Source organism: Vanessa tameamea, chromosome 19 (genome assembly GCF_037043105.1).
Source record: "Vanessa tameamea isolate UH-Manoa-2023 chromosome 19, ilVanTame1 primary haplotype, whole genome shotgun sequence".
NCBI lineage: Eukaryota > Metazoa > Arthropoda > Insecta > Lepidoptera > Nymphalidae > Vanessa > Vanessa tameamea.
This window is the reverse complement of record NC_087327.1, coordinates 7,640,581-7,661,589: the sequence shown is the minus strand read 5'-3', so window position 1 is coordinate 7,661,589 and position 21,009 is coordinate 7,640,581. Positions and strand designations below refer to the sequence as shown.

Genomic DNA, 21,009 nt, shown 5'->3' with positions numbered 1-21,009 from the left:
TTCGTATTGCTAATTACACAGCCACGCAGTTACTTGTCGCATTGAGTATGTAAATTGAACGCATTGAGCAAAAAACAATAGTTGTTTTTTTTTTGTTAGGTGGCGTTAGTATCGCCCCCGCCATGTTAATCTGAAATCCGCCATATTTTTCTTACAGAGAGTCGCCCTTTTCTTTAGGGTAGTGTTAATTTTTAGTGTAATTTGTTAAATAATGTTTTTATAAGTTAACAGTTATTATATTTATTATCAGTGATTAGTGAAATATCTGTGAAATATTTAATTTATTGTCTAATAGTGACTGATGTGGTATAATCTCGATTTCCTGTTTCGGTACCCCAATCTATTCTAAACAGAAAATGGCCGACGGTGTTGGTGCGGGTGTCTCCTTTGTTTAGACTGGATTTTAGTGAAAATAAGAAGCAAAAGAAATAATGCCTAGTGCCTCGTTTTCCTCTTCGCGTTCTTACGTCCGTAGATCGCGAAGAAAAGGTGGACATCGAATACCGTTGCCTTCCAGAACACAGTCGAGTAAGTTATCCGGGTCGTTTGATGTCGCTCCAAGTATTACAAATGGCTCATTATCGACATTTCCATAGATGTGTAACGTTATTAATGCTTGCTATTATATTTGTGACAATTTTACCCACGGTTAACATTGTAAAACTTATAAGCATTTGTGATTTCACTACTTATTTCGCTAAAGATCTTTTAAGTTTATGAACGAATTATGTCGTTTATCATTATTGCAGTTGACGTTGATCGGTATATTTATTCTTTACAAATTTTAAATTTTTACCCATCGATAATATTGTATAGCGCATTTCTGTGACATTTTGCGCAATATGAGTATTGATTTGGTAGATGAAGACTAATTTTATACAGCTTGACGAAACAGCTGTTCGGAAACGATGGGCTTTATACGAATGCCTTTAAATGCGATAAAAATGTCTTAAATAAGTACTAATGTATCTGCTGAATACAGTAATTATATATATCTGGTTGATTTATTGTTTTTAAATTAGTCAATCTATATGTAAACAAAAGGTGTTTAAATGCAGATGTTGAAAATCATAAGTAAAAACATGTTTTATTGAAGTATTTTTGTGTAGGAGATTATTTAAGATATATGTAAATATAAGTAAAATAAAAGAAGTTATTTTATTTTTTGTTAAATATAAAAAAAATAAGTACTTATATCCTCCTACTACTTTAAAGGTCAGTAGGTCAATAACCAACACAACATATGTTTTTTTCATTTAATTTGAATACTATAATGTAAATTTATATAAATATCGGTTTCTAATTAACATTATTATCAAATTCAATTTCTATAGTTATTACGATTTTGAGTAGTACAATTAAAATGGAAATTTTCTTGTGACTCAACTTACAATGAAACAATTAAGTAATTTTTTTTTTGAAATGACTAATAAAGAAAAGTGTAGTCAAGTCGAAGTAGATGAGGTATGCCTTTACTATGTATCCTTTGTCCAAAAGTTTATTTGCAATTCCTTTATGAACTTTCAATGCCCCCCAAGTAGAAGCTTGATAATCAAAACAACGTATGATGACAATTACACGAATATTCTTTAAAAAACCTTTTGCTTTTAGTAATGGGGCTATATTTTGCTCTTAGTAATGGGTGCCTTGATGTGTTGTTTAAAAAAAAAAAAGAATTTCTTAAACCACAACCACAAGCATATGCAAGAAAAGTCAACTGAAATCATTGCTAGCAATTTCATCGGAATATTTAAATGTTGTTTTATCAATTTTTCTGTTTAAAAACTATATAAATGTTTAATAATTACATAAAATTGACAAATTAGACTGTAACTTTCATAATATTTATTCATATTTTAATTCATAATATATAAAAACAAAGTTGCAAAAAATCTGATCTGATTTCAGTTGTTAGCTTGTTTTTATTTAGATTGTTAAACATAATTCTTTTAGAGCTGAAGTATACAAAATAGGTCAGGCCTTTGGCAGCCAATCAAAATTTTGTCTAAGATAAGATTTAGCTTTGTGTTTATTATCAAAAAGTAAATGTATCGCTAAAATGAAATATATGAATAATGATTTTTGATTTGAACCAAGAAAGATAACAGAGAACTATATGGCAGATTTATTGGACAAAGGAATTTATAGGTATTAGAACTATAATAAATATTTAACACATTATGATACTAATTTACAGTTACTCTTGTCTGTTAATTTATAAAAGTCAGTCGTTGTTGTTGCAATTGTGCAAAATAATCATCGTATTGCTTTGTTCTAGAATGTCAAGGGTCTTATCAAAAATATGCTGACATAGAAAAATAATTATTTTCAATACAAATTTATAAGTAGTAAATCTCGTTGGTATATCTACGGATAGTATTATTTTTATTAATGTCAGTATCTATTGGCCAAAATTATGATTAATAACTATATCCCGTAAATGTTTTGTTTGTCTAATTTAGCAGTAATATATTTAAACAAATTCTAATAAAATTTATTTAGCAAACACTTACAAAATAATAGGTATGTTAGTAGTAATTAATTAAATATTAACAGAAGTGTTCCAGATATTGAGACTACCAATGTTGTTTTAATTTTTTTTTTTAACTTACAATATTCCAGTGAATATTTAAAAATAAATCACAAAATTTTAGTAACATTAAAGTTTATTTATTTAGAAAAGAAAAATACAAATGTTAATATTACAGTAACAATCTAATGTCTAATATGTTTTATATATCTTTAGTATAAAAATTACAGTGTAATCATTCATTAAAAAGTTTGGTTGCAATTTGTTTAGTACACAAGTAGTAGTACAGTTTAGCATATAATTTAGAATTAGAATCTGATTTTTAATTAAAGAAGTACAACTTTGTTTTTTCATTTAAATTGTATAATAAATAATTAACAGATTTTAGATTATCAATATATTTAATGTTTAATTAAATGTCTTTATGTTAGTCAATATCAAAGTATTTATCTAACACAGTAGTTCCCAACTTATTTTTCTCGTGGACCACCTATTGGCATGTGTACGTAACCACAGTTTGAGAGAAACACTAAAATATGACCTAAATTTAAAGTTGTTTAATATTGATGCTTTTAATTCTATCCTTGGTAACCCTACGAGTATTTCAGCAATTAAAATCTATGAATTTGTTAGTGATTCTCTCAAAGTGATGAAGAAGAAAAAAAAAAAGGTAGGTACCTTTGGCATCACGTATTTATAGTGGTGATCAAGTTCATGACTGAACAAGCACTAAGCATTGTCGGGCGTATAGCGCTTTGAGAGTTTGTACACGAAATTGTATGTAATATTGAATACGCAAGTTTGGACAAGTAACAGTTGCTTGCATAAAATGTTGCTTAAAATATTATCTGCTTAGTTAGGTACTTAAAACAATGTAGGTAGGCCCTTATAAAAACTATGCTTACATCTTTGCTCTTTACTATCTAAAGCAGATACATTTTGGTGGACCCCTATTAACATCTTATGGAACCCCATTTTTTCTTCACGCCTACGTAGACTCCCAGCAAGTCTCCCGTGGACCCCTGGGGGTCCACCTGGACCACTTCGGGAATCACTGATCTAACACATCCAAATTATGAGACTGATTAGATGGTATATAAAAACTATGTAACTTTACTGTTTTTGAAATAAGTGATTTATGTTTGTTTAGATTAATATATATGTTTAAAAATCAAAATATCTGTCTGGCAATTAATTATTATTGTTTTTCAATGCAATACATATTTTGTTCTAATCAAACAAAAGATCTTAGAGTATAAATAAACATAGCTAAAATCATACACTTATAGGTATTGAGCATAAAAGTTACCTTGAAAAGTGGAGCTACCTTGACCTTTTTAGTTTATACTTCAGACTAGTTGCAATAAAATAAAACAAACTTACATATTTGTATAAAAAAACTAATGCAAATGACTATTAGTCTGATTTTAAAAGCTTTGCTTGCATGTTTTTATTCAAATTCAATTATTATTCTTAATTGTAAAGTAACACCTACAATTTCCAGGTGAGCCATGTGAATCAGTGCCGTGTCCTAACAACGTGACAGGGAGCGCGATGGCGGCTACAGCATGTGCCGGTCCGAGTGGCAGTGGTGGAGGTGGGTCACCACCCGTTCCGGCTGCAGCGGCCGCCACCACGGCCGGTCACCACAGTCCTTACGACTTGCGCCGCAAGTCACCACCAGCCTATCACGAGCCGGGCCCATCGGGCAGCTGCTCCTTGCCAGCTAGGAAGAGGCCTAGGACGTATGTGTACCTTAACTAATCTTATATAACTTAAAATAAATAAAAGATAATTTGGAAATTAGAAAAAAAATATATTTCTCATTTAATAGACATAACACAGATTTTTAAACTATGCTTACTAATGTAATAATTGTATATAATTAAATGTAGGTAGATAGATAGAGAACACCTTATAATCATCCATCATCATTCTGAAATGAAATGATGACAAAATAATTGTTATGTGCATGTGAGACAATACATATAATTTATCATTGATTAGTAAATGAATTCCCAAAACATCCTTATTGTACTAAAATATTCTTAATGTAATTTGAATATGTTGTTTATCAAGGTTTAAGTTTATATATATATTATTTGTAAACAACTCAACATATTCTTGTTTGGGCTTACTTTCACTTGTGGCATGACTATTTACTCTGCTATTAGGATAACTTACTGTTAAGGTTCTATTATTGGTAATTTCCATATTTATGATTAGAAAGCTAGTTGACAGACTTTCTTTCAGCATTTACTGTATAAAAAAAATTATAGCAACACCTTTTTTCTCATTTAAACTATCAAATCTCCATAGATGTATGTATAGCTCCTTGTGTAGATTTCTTATATTTTGATTGAGTGAATAGATTGTCACAATCGAAATTACTTGTTTACAATTTTAATTGCATTTTTATGTGACTCCTTTATTGTTACATAACTATGCAACTTATAAGGGCATTGCTTTCTAAATATTATCAATTGTGATTAGTTTTTAAGTACCATTAAGTTTATGTAAATATCATTCTGAGATATGAAACCTGATGTAATGATTTTGGTCAGTTTTTATGGAAAAAAAAACATTGATGAGTAATAGTTGAGTCAGAGAAATTGCTAGACTTATAGGCAATGAAAGGTTTTATGAAAGGCGTCTCCTGTTATATAGTAAGTAATAAGGATGTATCCCCATATTAACATGGTCTAACTCTTCAGTAGAGTTACACCCTTGCAGATTTCCAAAGATTGATGAAAATGGAGTATTGTGGATATCAGATTGGGTTAATATCCACTTTAAAACCTGAACCATCTATTTACTTCCAAAAACGGTTTCGCTTAAATAGAAATGGACTGAACCAAAATTACAACCAAATGGTCCCAATCAATCCCGTACAATAGTTAAACCCTTAGCCAAAAACGTAGTTATTTTGCTTTTACTCGAAACAGAAGTTAGAGCACTTATAGCTTACAGTTTTCATCTGTTATCTCACCACGAATAAACTACTAAAACAATCGTAGTGGAATTTAAAATACATTAACAACAAAAAACTAGTCAAAAATAATCACAGCCAAGTGTTTTCCCGATGCACTTAGAACATTGAGAATTAAATGTTGTACTTATTAAAAAATAAATTTCTTAGTGTTTATGATTTTCTGCCTATGAAAATTGATTGTTATATAAAGCATATTTTTTACAGATCACTGTCCCAGGGAGTGGATGTGTGCAATGTCTCGCAGTACCTGCAGTACGAGCTGCCGGACGAGGTGCTCCTCTGCATCCTGTCTCATCTCACCGAGCGCGATCTCTGCCGCGTCGCACAAGTCTGCAAGCGGTTCAACACAATCGCCAACGATACAGAGTTGTGGTTAGTTCTTAAACTTAAATGATTTATTGTAACTAATGCTAATATTTATTATTAACACAGCTGTGCAAGATTATTATATTATTGAGATTATTGTGATAAGATCTATATCTGATTGGTAATAGGTAATAATCTGAAAGGCATGCTTCAAAAGTGTCTATAAAAATTGTTTTATAGTATTGAGGTCGCATGTATATGCCTCATAGAAATAACGGTTATGGTTTGTTATTCATAATTCAAAAACGATCTGCTACTGATGTACAGTAAAGATTCGTTATAAATGAAATCCTGGTATGAGAATACACTTTTAATACGTTTTTATTATACTTAGTCCAAAATGAAATTCAAATTTTAAGAATTAATAATCCATTATAGTAGTGTCCTTTTTTGTTTATCTACGTCAATACGAATCTTGAATGATTTTGACGTCATATACATTACTATAATATATGTCGACTTGTTACACATACATATACACTTAAAAATAATAATTGTAAAAAGCTCACATAAAAAAAAAAAAACAAAATATACTTTACTCAAGTAAGCTTTTACAAGCACTTTTGAATCGTCATTTAACAAACTATATTAAGTAAAGCTACTATCGGTTCGAAATGTAGATTCTATCGCGAAGAACCGGCAAGAAACTACTACTTATAGTTACTCTTTTTCAACATCTAAAAACAGTTATTTTAGTTAAATACAATTCTATAAGTATGTTTATATCCTGCCTGGAAGTCAACAAGCATCAACTCCACGCTTTCTTATCATCTATAATGGATACCTTGCTTCAAGAATGATTTATTGACTTTGCAGAGTCACAAACTTGGCATTATAAGCTTATCCTTACTTCTTGTGCACATACAATGATTATCACTGATTTTATCAAAGTGATCAATGCTACTGTGAATATACATAATATTGTTGTAAATATATTGTGACACAACAGTGAGTATTCCTACTTTGTTAAAAACATCCTGGAGAGAGTCTCTAACTACAAGATTATAAATAGACCGATTTGCTCTCTTTTGTAAAATAACAGATACAATATCTGCAGCATTACCCAAAGTAATATGCCATATGACATAATACTGTGAAAATAACCAAAATATACTAGACGAGCGAAATATACTAGAAGTTTGGAATCCAATGCTATTCCATCTACCATCTACATCAAGACGGCTACCATTTAAAGATATATTATAATTTTGTTTTCTACCATTGGGTAGGGTAAAAACTACACATTTTGTTTTTCGAGTATTCAAAACTAAATTATTCACTGTAAACCAATCGTGTATCTGTGAAAATGGCACATAACACCCAATGTCACATTAAAAGGTAACCATTGGACCATCCAATCTATTATTGAACTTAATTTGAAACTATGTTATACTAAAGACCGGCAGATCACTAAAATATTAAAACGGATTTTAGTTTTTTGGTCGCCTGAATTGAGGAAAAATTTATGATTGAGATAATATTTGTTCACAAAGATATGTGAGACAAAAAGAGTTCTCGAAATTAATAGTTAGTTAATAGTATATCTCTAAAAGCTTACATTTACTGTAAACATATCATAATAGTATTGAAAACTTTTATGTGTCACTTACATCTGTTTAAAATGTTTGAACAGGAAAAGTTTATATCAATCGGTTTTCGAATACGACACTCCGTTGATGCATCCCGCGCCGTGCCAGTTCGAGTTCGTGGCTGCCGACGAGTGCGAAGCCGACAACCCTTGGAAGGAGAGCTTCCGGCAGCTCTACTATGGCATACACGTGCGCCCTAACTTTCGCCCCAAGAAGGACTCGCGTATAAAATACTTTAACACTATTAGGGTTAGTTCAATTATGTGACTCGTATGATAAAAATAAACCTGAAATAATAAATTTTTCGTGGTGGTATTTAATAGTAATATATATAATCGTTCACCAGGCGGCTCTCGAATATGTAGAGGAGCGAGGCGGCAGCACATCGACGTCGAGCAGCTCTTCGAGTGCGTGCGCGTGCACGTGCTCGTGCGGTGCGGCGGCGTGCTCGTGCCGGCGCGCGCCCGCTCCCACGCCCGCGCCCACCTCAGCGCCCGCGCTGCTCTTCGTGCACGCCGGCCTCTACCAGGAGGAGTGTCTCGCCATCGACACGGACGTGCAACTCATTGGTGAGGATATTTGTGATGAATCACAACATACATTTACTCACCTGAATTGAAGAGAAAAATGCTGTTGTGGTTGTCTGTACATCAGAATTTTAAATAAATAATGATTTAAAGTATTTACTACAATACTAGTTTTGGTGGTTAATTAAAAATAAAATGGGTCTTCTTATAGATAAATATCGTCTACAAATTATGGTATTTTTTTATAGTTTCATTTTACCATGTTCATTTCATGCATTAAATAAATAACTTATTTAAAACCAAAAGTCACACAAACTATCATTAAAAGGCTAAAAATAAATATAAGACATTAATGGAATAAAAGATAAATTGTATTAAAATTTATATATGTATATAATTTTCAGTTCAAAGTCAGGCAAGAAAGTGAGCATATGTAAATATTAGTTACTGATTTTCCAAAAAGTAATACACATAAAACAATGTTTGCTATAATAAAATTTTGATACAACTTGCAAACTTAAATTATGCTTTACAAGCATTTTTGAATCTTCTTTCTATGCACATTTAGTTTAACATCATACGTCTGTGTTGCAGAAGTGACCAGGGAACATATATGGGTAAAGCTTCATACTACACAACTACACTTCTTTTACAGCACCAAGTGGTAATATAAGCCAATTAATGAAAATTGGCCGACACAACCAGCTTGATTTTTCTTATGTTATGTCCTGATGGAAAAGCTAAGTGTCAAATATTTTGTCTGATGAACATCTGGAAGCTGTTACAGTCTGAACTGGATATTATTCCTCTACATCGTGAACACTCCAATTATTAATGTAAAAACATTGTATTTTCCAGGTTGTGCTGCAGGTAACGTTGCAGAGTCAGTTGTCCTGGAACGTGAAGCAGAGTCGACGCTGACGTTCGCGGAAGGCGCGAACCGCGCGTATGCTGGTCATATGACTCTCAAATTCTCCCCAGACGCCACCAGCACAATGCAACACCACAAGCACTATTGTTTAGAAGTGTCCGACAATTGCTCTCCCACCGTTGATCATTGTATTATACGTAGTGCTAGTGTAGGTAAGTTTACTAAATGTACATCTTTAATGTATTTTCTGGTTATTATTGACTAGTTAAGACAATTTGTCCTACCATGACTACGGTAAAAAACAAATGATGATGATGATGATGATGAAGATGAAAATGCCCGCATTTTTAAAACGTTAAAAACGTTGTATATTATACATTTGTAATATTTGAAAAATATAAAAGAAAGCGTTTATAGTTTTAATGTAATATATTCCAATCTATTCCAATCAAATGTGCAGAGAAGGTAAATAAAAACCTTTGACCTTGAATAAAAGTAACATGAGAGTTGATTAAACCATATTCAAATCAAAGAAGCGATAAAGATAAACAAATCTTATATACAACTTCGCCGACATTCAAAACGCAATTTTTTTTCTTTCTTCAAGATCTCGACCAATGATATAATAAAAGTTGTTTATTTTGTCTTTTCTGCTTCTTTCATTGAAATAGGCCGTAGGCAGGGCCGCTTTGAGTTTTATTATCTAAATTATTGACTAATCGTCCCCTTACAACAGTGGGAGCCGCCGTGTGCGTGAGCGGCGCGGGCGCGAACCCTGTGATAAAGCACTGCGACATCAGTGACTGCGAGAATGTGGGCTTGTATGTGACGGACTACGCGCAGGGCGCGTACCAGGACAACGAGATCTCACGCAACGCGCTCGCCGGCATCTGGGTCAAGAACTTCGCTAACCCCATCATGCGTCGCAACCACATACACCACGGCAGAGATGTCGGTATATTCACGTTTGAAAATGGATTGGTGAGTTAAAATTATCTTTTAATTTACTAAATGTATATTTTACTTTTCTTCGCAATTTATTTCAACATTGAAATCTTAAGTGACTTCAAGTACCTTTAATGCAGTGATTTGTATCTATATACTATTTTTTGCAGGGCTATTTTGAAGCCAACGACATCCACAATAACAGAATCGCTGGTTTTGAAGTCAAAGCCGGCGCTAATCCCACCGTAGTACATTGCGAAATCCACCACGGACAGACTGGTGGCATATACGTCCACGAGTCCGGTCTCGGCCAGTTTATAGATAATAAGATACACTCTAACAATTTTGCGGGCGTATGGATCACGTCCAACAGCAATCCCACCATCCGCCGCAATGAGATTTATAATGGCCATCAGGGAGGCGTGTATATATTTGGAGAGGGGCGCGGATTGATTGAACACAATAATATTTACGGGAACGCATTAGCTGGCATACAGGTTAGTTCCGATAACATTTACCACGAAGTAGTTTCAATATTTTAAATTCCACGTCATATACAAATTACAGGAAATAATTTTATTGAAAAACAATTTCCTCATAGAAGTGGCAGTACAAGTTTTATTGCTAAGTATTTTTTTAGTCATTATTTGTATTGTATTAATTCTCTCAAAATTTTAATTAAGGAATGAAAACTAATGATATATTTCACCATGCTAAAATTTGTAACTTTATACCATTTATAATATATAAGTAACTTAAAATGTTAAAAGGCTTTACTAAGATCTTAGTAGGCATCATTAACTATCATAATACAGACAAGACAATAAGTCAGGGTCAAGGGATTCAACAATTTTGGTTCGACATCCTACCATTTTTTTTCCTAACATCGATCCACTACCACCTGCTACGTCAGCTACTGTACAAACATTTTTTTAAGAAATTCATAGTTCACATGTAAATGAATAAATATTTGAATATAAAAAAATTAAATAACAGTCATAACCAGAGGTAAGATTGTTCTTAATTACAATTATTTTAATATGGACCTCATTATATAAGAAACTAAACAAGAAAACTAAGAGATTTCTAAAAAACTACCATATACATAAAATAAATAAACGTAACAATTATATTAATGATTATTTTTACATTGTAATCCATAGATTCGCACAAACAGTGATCCTATAGTTAGGCACAATAAGATTCACCATGGGCAGCATGGAGGCATCTATGTTCACGAAAAGGGTCAGGGATTAATCGAAGAAAATGAAGTTTATGCCAACACGCTCGCCGGCGTCTGGATCACGACCGGCTCCACGCCTGTGCTGCGGCGCAACCGCATACACTCGGGAAAACAGGTTCGTCAAATAACTACACAATTTAATTGAATATATTATCATAATTACGTATAGGAATTAATTTTACTTAAAAGATGCGTTTTACTCAAGATATTTTAGTACTGAAAATGTATTATATTTTATATATATTGCTAAAATTGTTATTTAATTTTTTCGAATTAAATAGTAGTGCATGTAAATTTATCTGTGATCCCAATTTATTAATTAGTTATATATGTTATATTTAAAAACTTGCGTAAATATAACCTTGCTTAACCAACTATAAAGAATGCTCTACGAGTGTCATATATTTATAGGTCGGCGTGTACTTCTACGACAATGGTCACGGCAAATTAGAAGATAATGATATATTCAATCACTTGTACTCGGGAGTTCAAATAAGGACCGGCAGCAATCCCGTAATCCGTGGCAACAAGATATGGGGTGGTCAAAACGGCGGCGTTCTCGTGTACAACGGCGGCTTAGGAATACTCGAGCAGAATGAAATCTTCGATAATGCCATGGCCGGTGTGTGGATAAAGACTGATTCAAACCCCACACTCAAGAGAAACAAGATTTTTGATGGCAGAGATGGGGGCATATGCATTTTTAATGGTGGCAAGGTTTATATTCTACTTGCGTATTATAATAGAAATCGATATTTTCCTAATTTTATATATATCACAAAGTGATAGACTGGTTTTATCAAGATCAATGTAGACTTTAATTATAAAGTGTTAAAAAAATATAATCTATTCAGTACGACTATTGAATAGTGAATTTTAAAAATATTTTATTTTCATGACATTTTTTTAAATTATTTCCAGGGTGTGTTGGAAGAAAACGACATATTCCGCAATGCTCAGGCCGGGGTGTTGATCTCAACACAGAGTCATCCCGTACTGCGGCGTAACCGCATCTTTGACGGTCTGGCCGCCGGCGTCGAGATCACCAACAATGCCACAGCCACATTAGAGCACAATCAAATATTTAATAATAGGTTTGGAGGTAAGAAACATTCGATATACATTGTTAGTTTATATACGTATAAAGAAAAATACATACAATCAACGTCAAACGTAAAGTACATCTTGGTTTGTTGCTTTCACATGTATTTTATAAAAAGATAAAGTAGCAATTGTAACAAATTTTTAACAATTTCAGGTCTATGTTTAGCGTCAGGAGTGTCTCCGTTAGTGCGGGGCAACAAAATCTTTAGTAATCAAGATGCAGTCGAGAAAGCGGTCGGCGGCGGACAGTGTCTCTACAAAATTTCCTCATATACTTCTTTCCCCATGCATGATTTTTATAGGTAGAATACAATTTATTATTATTACAGCGGCATAATAAATTTTGTTTGTTGAATAAAATAATTTGCTAACACTATTGGTAATATTTTAGGTGCCAGACTTGTAACACAACAGATCGTAATGCCATTTGTGTCAATTGCATTAAAACATGCCATTCAGGACATGATGTGGAATTTATTCGCCATGACAGGTAAGCTTAACTTTTAAAACTTTTTCGTTTCGTTAAGTCTTATTATAATAAGTTATGTCTTCAGTAAGTCGTATCTGTTTTCTTAAGCTTTTACAGATAAATTATTGGTTGATAAAATATTATAGCGCATACCAATGGCAAAATAATAGAAATAATTAAACATTAGATTTACATATTTCAAATATATAATACAAAGTACCTAAATTATTTGAATTTTCAGATTTTTCTGCGACTGCGGAGCAGGCACGCTGTCAAACCAATGCCAGCTGCAGGGCGAGCCGACGCAGGACACGGACACGCTGTATGACTCGGCCGCGCCCATGGAGTCGCACACGCTCATGGTGAACTAAGCGCGCCCGCCGCCCGCGCCCGCAGCCCCGCGCGGACCGCCCGCCGCGACCTGCCTCCACTAGCCGACTATTTTTATTGACTTCGCATCGTACATTCACCTGAGTCGCTGTTTACCTCTTCGTCGTATGTGACTTTGTAATCAATCGGTTCAATTATGTATTCTATCGATGTACTTTATAGACGAAACGATTTCGGATACGCTATTTGTATAAGTAGAGGCGTTTTTTATCATCGGTACTTAATAATGTATTTTGTCGTGTAGAATCGTGCATTCCCAAATTGTAATCATCCCACGTTTCGTGTCACATTTATATATTTAGAGTAATATTATTTGTTTTATAAGATATACTAATAGCCTTATATTGTAATGTCTACGGTTATATAATCATGAGGAAGATTGACATTTTATTTATCGCAAGAAAGTCGATATTTTGTTTAGTTACGTAACTGATTCGATCCAGCGACTGTGGCAGTCAGGTTAGCTAATTGTATTATAAATAGCCTTTTAAGTATTTTTTAACTATTTGACGATACGATTTCATTTTTATAGGAGCAACTTATTCTTTAGCTCTCCTGATGTTTAGGGTTGATTGTTCGTGTTTTAGTTAGTAAAGATATTCGTACCAGTTAATTTCCTGTTAGTCGGGAGGAAGTCGAGACGTCCGCGTCAGTGGGATTGCGTCGAGCCCGGCCGAGTGTCCCGGCGTCGTTTATTATCTCTCGATTAGGAGTCCGCCTCGCCTAACTTTTTTTGGCGCTCCTGTCGCGCTTTGTAAATATTTATGTCTCACAATAATCGAAAATGTAGTAATTAATGTATTTGTATCATTATATTTTTATTATTGATCACAACATGTATGTTTAATTATTATGAATTACGTACGTTATGCTCAGAAGATCATCGCGCTGTCGCTTGTAGTGCAGTCGCCTATGAGTCATAATGTAGTTCCAGAGATATCATAAGCCGTGTTTTCGGCTCGTTAGTGTATAATAAAATGCAAATTAAGAACGAATGTGCGTATTTAATTGGAAAAGATCTTAGGTACAATTGATATTTTATTATATTGTTAATTTAAATGTGGTATTGATATCGATCGACAAGCAATGCTAGGAAACTGGATGCCGCACGTGAGCGGCCGGAGTGCTGATAGTGATAAGTTAGCCAATAAGCTATAATGAAAATCTAAATTACTCTGTAATCACTATTGCAAGTTTCGAATCGTTAAATCGTCTCCATAGCACGGTATGTTCTGAATCTGCTTTTTTATAATCCTCAATCTGTGATCATCGCTAAATGTGTAAGAGAAATATTTTAGTTCACAACATACAGAAATAATAAGACTTATTATAACATCAAAATTATTGTGGCGCCGACGCTTTATATAATTGAATTGAATGTGAAATTGTTATTTATTGAATTGTCAGTATGTTCTTAATTTATTGAATTTAAAACTGGATAATATTTTGTTTATACCTGAAAATACCACTGTAAAAGCCGTGATATACATCATATAATATTATACACCGGAATTTTATTTACTTCCTTTAGTTTTTTTTAAATCACCCTTCCTAACTTCAGGTTTAATTAATATAACACAATGATCCTGATATGGAGTACATTTTTTTCTACTTACTGTCTGAGTGCTAACCAATTAAATAAGACACTCAATACTTCTACAATACATTTAATTGACTATACTAAAAAATAACAGTGCAGTGTAATATAAAGAAACCTTTGCTGGCCATAAGTTGGACTCGCTACCCATATGGTTGATAGCATACATTATTCTTATATACAAATAGATATCTTTCTTACAGTTTACATAATACATAAACCAAATCAAAATAGACTGGTTTAGTTTTCTTTTAATTACATTCTTGTATGGAATATGAATTAATAGAATTTATATACAATTTTTATACTAATCTAGCTTTCTCTGAACTCGTAAAATTGTCGCAGTCGTAGACAGCGCAGATATGGTAAGGAAGTAAAGTTAATATATATGAAAGTATCTACAAGATGTCGGCGGTCGTCGAACTGCTAAAGAAAACACGAAAATTTGAAAATAATTGTTTTTAGATCAATCTAGTCTGGATTCATAATAATATTTGTTATTTCAATTTATTAACATCGGTCTGTTACACACATTTTTATATAATTTATTATTTATTTATTATAAGGCTTCTCAAGCTCAACACATTAATTGAAATAATAATTGAACCGTATTTAGAATAATTATATATACAATACAAAAGTGTATGCGTATCCATGTACAAAGGAGTCTCTAGTCTAGCGCAAAACGTCACGAGCATGTCGAGCGTATCGAAGTTTTTCCCCTAACGAAATTGTGGATAAAGTTTTCACTTCAATAATATGGATTATGGTATAATACTTTTACTTGTACCAAGTCCTTTTACTAGTATGCAGATTTTAAGTAACGCTGTATTTGAGAAGATATATTAATAGTATACATGGCATAGCATTGTATACAGTTCAGCCTCATTCGCATAGAACTGTTATCTAAATCAAACCTTTCACAAAAAGTATTCATACAAAAATAAAGGCATATATTTCGAATTAAACACTCAAGTATATACAAAAATACATTTATTTTAATTACAAATTGCTAATAATTAAATCATTTAGACTTTATGCTATTATAAGTACTAAGCCGTAATATATGTAACAGGCTTATTCAAAATACTATAAACCGATTAATTGTATGCACGTTGTTTCTGACGGGGTGATCTTCTTGGAGAAATATGCACTGCCTTCATCGGTATATTGTTTCTTTTTAGTTCACTAGCTGACGCAGGTGTTCGTAAGTTTCGAGGGGTACATAATGATTTTTTGAAAGCAGGGGCCTGTGGTGTTTTTAATACGTTATATTGTGGGGACACCACTTTTTTAATGGGCGTTATTTTTCTATTCTGTCGCATATTGTTGATGTCATCTTTGTTATGAGAAACTGAAGTTCGATATGTTGTAGACGAACCAAAATCATTTGAATTCCTTTTAGCTTTGTAAGCTGGACTAGTTTCCACTTCATCTCTAGCACAAGATTGGAGTTTCGATTTAGAATTGGAAGTAATTTTTTGTGCTTTTATTTGTTGTTGGCTTACTCTAGGTTTTCTTGCAAAACCTGTATGAATTGACTTCTCATTTCGATCAGATGATTTATCAGAGCTAGATTCGAACATCTTGGCTTTTGCGAGAACAGCTCCTGCATTTTGTCGCCTTAATTTGTTTACGGAAGGTCTTCCACTTTGGCCGCTTGTTTCTAATTCACCCGTTTTATTCATGAAGAAAGCTGCAGCGTTTCGCCATTTTTGTTTAGAATTCGATGAAATATCTTTACTTATTTGATTAGGGTTTTTAATATCTTGATAGCATTCGAACTGTGACGAGTACCTTGATTTCGTTTTGTGATTGGTTGAATTATTTGACGAATTTTCAGGTGCTGTACCATCCCAGCTATTGTTTATTGTTATATTAAGTGATCGACGGGACTTATCTTTACCGATAGTTTTATTTAAATTAAAATCAGGAGCGAGACTTATTCTTTTTCTTTGATGATATTTTAGACTAGAATCAGACAGATTATTAATTGAATTCTCTGATAATGAGCCATCCCATTCAGAAACTAAGTTTTGACTTTTTATGGGTACTTGATTTGGATTGACAGTGCTTACTCGCTCTCTCCGAATTAATCCTACATATGGATAAAACCTATCAGTATTATGGTGAGGTTGTGATTGTGAAGAGGCATTCCAGGATTTATGTCTCACTATTTTAGTCAGATTTTCTTTGGAACGACGTCGTATCGTACCTATTTTTCTCGCACTTGGTGAACGAATTATTTTGGTTTGTTCCTTGGGCCTGATTTTTAACTCTTTGCTAAGTCGACGTGCTAAATGCTCCGAAGTTGGACAATTCAACATGGCCACATCTTCTAAAGTTTGCTCATAAACATTTTGCACTTGCTGCAATGGCTGGACCCTTGGTATGACATCAGTAAACTCTCTCGACAATCTATTTTCTATTGCTGAAACTCTATTTTTTATTTCTTCATATTCCTGCTTTGATATCCTTACATAGTCTTTGTCAATTTCTTTCCTGTCAGGAGATAAGTCTATTGTATCATGAGCACTAAACAAATTTTCTGAGGATGTCAATAAGTCTTCACTGCTAACACTTGTTTCGCAGTTTTTATGAGATTTAAAATCTGAATTTATAGCAGGTGTACTTCTAGAATCCATAAAACTTAGGCGTAATCTCTTCCGTCCAGTAACACCCCTGTCAAAAAAAATACTTTAATGAATTAAGAACAATTTTTATTGTATGTGCATGGTATTGAATAATAATAAGGGCATACATTTTCATTGGTGTAAATGATAGTTCTTTCTGAGGAAGTTCCTTTCTTATTTCTTTCCTGTAAATAATAATTTGAATTAGAAACAATAAGATATTATTCTTATTACAATATAACTTAGTTTTGGTTAATAATGAATTTTTAAAAATAACAATAGTATTTAATAATTAATTAAAATTATTATTACATAAAAAGAATTATGGAGCTTAAACATATGCTGTGCTATTGAAACTAATTATCAAAGAACAATTTCTTGCTCAATACTGCTAAGTATTAGATAATACCACTTGGAATTTTACAAAATACATGTACATGTAATGCAACTTACTTTATTTTTACAGAAAGTCCTTCGTAATTATCAAATTTCCTTTTGGCTGCAGATTTACTCAATACTGGTGTTTTACCATTTTCCATGACTAGTGCTGGGGTGGTTACATTACCAGAGACCATTTTTCGTAATCCGCTTAACATTCCTAAGGAAACAGATTTTATAGCATATTTGTTTATGTTTGTGGGATTAAATAATATAACTAAGTATTAGCAATCGTCATATATAGTAATATAATAAATTTGAAAGTAACTCTGTCTGTTTGTAACTCTTCGATGGTAAAACCACTGAACCAATAATACATAAAATAATTAAAGTTTCCAAATTTCATCAAATTTATAGCGACATTAAATACTGAATAATTATTGTTGTTTGGAATTTATTGTTTAATTCCCAATGTGTGTTATCATCATATTCTTTAGTTATATGATAAGCATTAACAAAGTTATACACATACTTCCTCCGATGTCTATTTTTAAACATCATAGCAACATAATTGATAAAACATATTTCAATATAAAGTATATAAGCTTACTATTAAGGGATCCACTTCGCCTTTTTTTTCTTCTTGATTGACTGACGTCGGAATCATCATCAAGTTTTGTCATTAAATCGTCTGTTAAAAGTCCTATGTGCTTAGAGTTTTCTATAAATATCTAAAATATAAAAAATACATTATATGATGAAACTTTCAAAGAAAGAAGGCCGACAAATATATCCCACAATATTTACTAAGCAGTATGGTGGAAGTAACTTGTAAAAAAGCAAATAAATGTTGTCACCCATTTTAAATTGTTGTTACAGTTTCAAATTTGCTACACTTATATCAAAAAAACACTCAGTAAGTCTTTGATTTAAAGCTAACATAGCTATTTTTATTTTTGTTAGACTATTGGGAACATACTGTTTCTAGTTTGATGGAGTAGTGTCCATGGATTTTTAAGTGTTAACTAACAGAACAGTTTTGTTAAAAAAAAAATTATCAACTTACTGACTGACTTATTGAATATATAATTCAAAATATATATTATACAGCATTTTATTTACTGGCTTACATTTCATAGTATACCTGATAATTTGAGATGTTTCAAAATATACATAATTTAACATCTTTACCTTGACTAGGGCTACATGATGTTCTAATCGATGCGCAGAGGATGCAGCTGGTAGAGGCATGATACTTGGAGCTAGTACTATGGCTAGATTTGAAGAGTCCATTAAGTTATCTTTGTGCCTTGATGCTATATAATTTAATAACTGAAATTTCAACATTTAGTTTGAATGATTAGTATGAATAATTAATTAATATTGTTTCAAAAGTATTTGTAAAAGATTGTATACCTCCATCACATAATGCAAAAGGTGAACATGTAGTACTGGTAAAAGTAATAGTGTGTTTAAAATAGATTTTAAACTATCTTCGCCGGTTGATAATCTACATCGCAAAAGCAGATCTTGCACTTCAGCACTAATCAAAGGTTCTGGCAAGCACCGGAGGTAGAGTTTCAATACACTCGCCACATCGATTGGATGATGGCCCTCTGATACACAACCACCAGCGTCAAGCAACCGCTAAAACCAAATGCTTAGTTGAAAAAATGTATTTTCTACAAATTCAAATTTAAAGAATATATATTTTGTTTATTTACCTTAATATCTTTTTGGCGGGTTTGAGACCCTGCTTTTCTAAAGAGGCCTTCGATTTGAGCATTCTTTCGCAATACTGACGACATTTCACTAACAACGGTGGGAATACACAAAGTGCTTCCACAACAAATCACACTACATGATGGAACTTTAACCAAAGGTGCTCCAAACACTGTTTTATGATCCTAAAAATCGATAAGAAATGTTATTTTCGACACTTGTATACACAATTTAATCAGTACATTTAAGTAGAAAACTTACTTTGACATTTTTTGATATAATCTTTTTAAGACGATGTTTTAATCCCGCTTTTTTTAATTCTCCAACTATTATTGATTGTAATTTCCCGTGATTTATACCGTCTGATATCAACATTTCGTTTGTTTTGTTATTATAACATTTATTTTATTCAAGACTAATCAAATTCTGAAATCTGATTTCTGATTTCCGCTTTTTAAATCACTTTATTTCGTTACCAATGACGTTCCGTTTTCCTTGTTTCTAATGTGTCAATTATCATCTTACTTTATCTCTTTTTAACGTTTAAACAGTATAACAATTATTTTGTTGATCACGATATTATTATCCAACATCATAAATTAACGAAATGAGCTAGTATTTTTTAAATGTTAAGAAATCATTTTCTAAAAGTAATATCTAACAATAACCAAAGAAATACACGGGCGCGCGCTCGCGCACTATATACATTCTAAATATTATGTATGAATTTAAATATGCTATGAATATTTTAAGCTAATATAGTCCAGTCTAAATAAACTAATAAGTAGTGGTAAGTTTACAATAATTTGCATATAGCTGAAAATTTATACAAATCTTCGGTATTTGTAATAATATACTGAAGATCTGTTTTTTGTTATTATCAATTTTATTGATATTTTAATGTTTCGTCACGCGAATCCCGTGTGGCCATTTAAGTCTAGTCAAAAACACTTTACAATCAATTTTTGTAACGTTCTTGACTACTAATAAATGTGAAAACTTTTTTTTGTGTTCTTTACTTGAAAAAATTACTAAACCAATATACATAAATCTAATATTTGCATAGTTTGTGTGTGTAGTATGCGCATTTCGGAAAAGTTTTAAGTATACAATAGTTACATGGCAGAAAATGTTTTGTTTGTAAATCATAACACACAGTATATTACTAATGATAAGATTAATTAATAATTATTATACTTAAAGTCTGAAATGTAGTTTAATTTAACATTAAACTACGTTGACTTAAATATTATAAATATTTTCAATGCAGATATGTTGAAAATCTTTGTATAGCGTGGAGAAGTAAACGAAAATTCATAAATTTCTTTTATGTGTATAATACTTATTTTAAAGACGAGATTATTAAATTTAGATTTAATACTGTACATGCACAAAAAATGTGGTGTGTATATTTTATTTGTAAGCCTATATTATCTAGTATCCATAATTATAAAATTTTGTATAACGTGTGTGTGTAGCCTAGGTATAATTGTATAAAAATATATGGTTTTATAATACAAAAGGCATTTAAAAAAATAGGTAGGTACGTAATACCTGTCTTTCTACTTAAAATACATATATAATATTATTGATGATAAGCTTTTTTAAATTGAACTACAAATTAATACATTTTTTTTAATATAACTGGCAAGC

General features: G+C 32.1%; 2 protein-coding genes across 2 annotated transcripts; one reads left to right on the top strand and one right to left on the bottom strand.

Moving 5' to 3' along the window:
• Positions 1 to 111: 111 nt before the first annotated feature.
• On the top strand, positions 112 to 14,530 carry LOC113399408 (F-box only protein 11). The gene is made up of 14 exons (XM_026638531.2): positions 112 to 528; positions 4,035 to 4,275; positions 5,727 to 5,894; positions 7,522 to 7,726; positions 7,824 to 8,046; positions 8,863 to 9,087; positions 9,612 to 9,856; positions 9,991 to 10,317; positions 10,984 to 11,178; positions 11,475 to 11,780; positions 11,985 to 12,165; positions 12,322 to 12,469; positions 12,559 to 12,657; positions 12,878 to 14,530. Exons 1-14 carry the CDS (start codon positions 432 to 434, stop codon positions 13,005 to 13,007), a joined length of 2,790 nt encoding a protein of 929 aa, XP_026494316.1. The 5' UTR covers positions 112 to 431; the 3' UTR covers positions 13,008 to 14,530.
• Positions 14,531 to 15,553: 1,023 nt separating this feature from the next.
• Positions 15,554 to 19,859, bottom strand: LOC113399414 (uncharacterized). The gene is made up of 8 exons (XM_026638545.2): positions 19,618 to 19,859; positions 19,359 to 19,541; positions 19,051 to 19,281; positions 18,826 to 18,966; positions 18,245 to 18,365; positions 17,710 to 17,854; positions 17,385 to 17,441; positions 15,554 to 17,305 (listed from the first exon to the last, which is right to left on the bottom strand). Exons 1-8 carry the CDS (start codon positions 19,729 to 19,731, stop codon positions 15,724 to 15,726), a joined length of 2,574 nt encoding a protein of 857 aa, XP_026494330.2. The 5' UTR covers positions 19,732 to 19,859; the 3' UTR covers positions 15,554 to 15,723.
• Between the last annotated feature and the right edge of the window lie 1,150 nt (positions 19,860 to 21,009).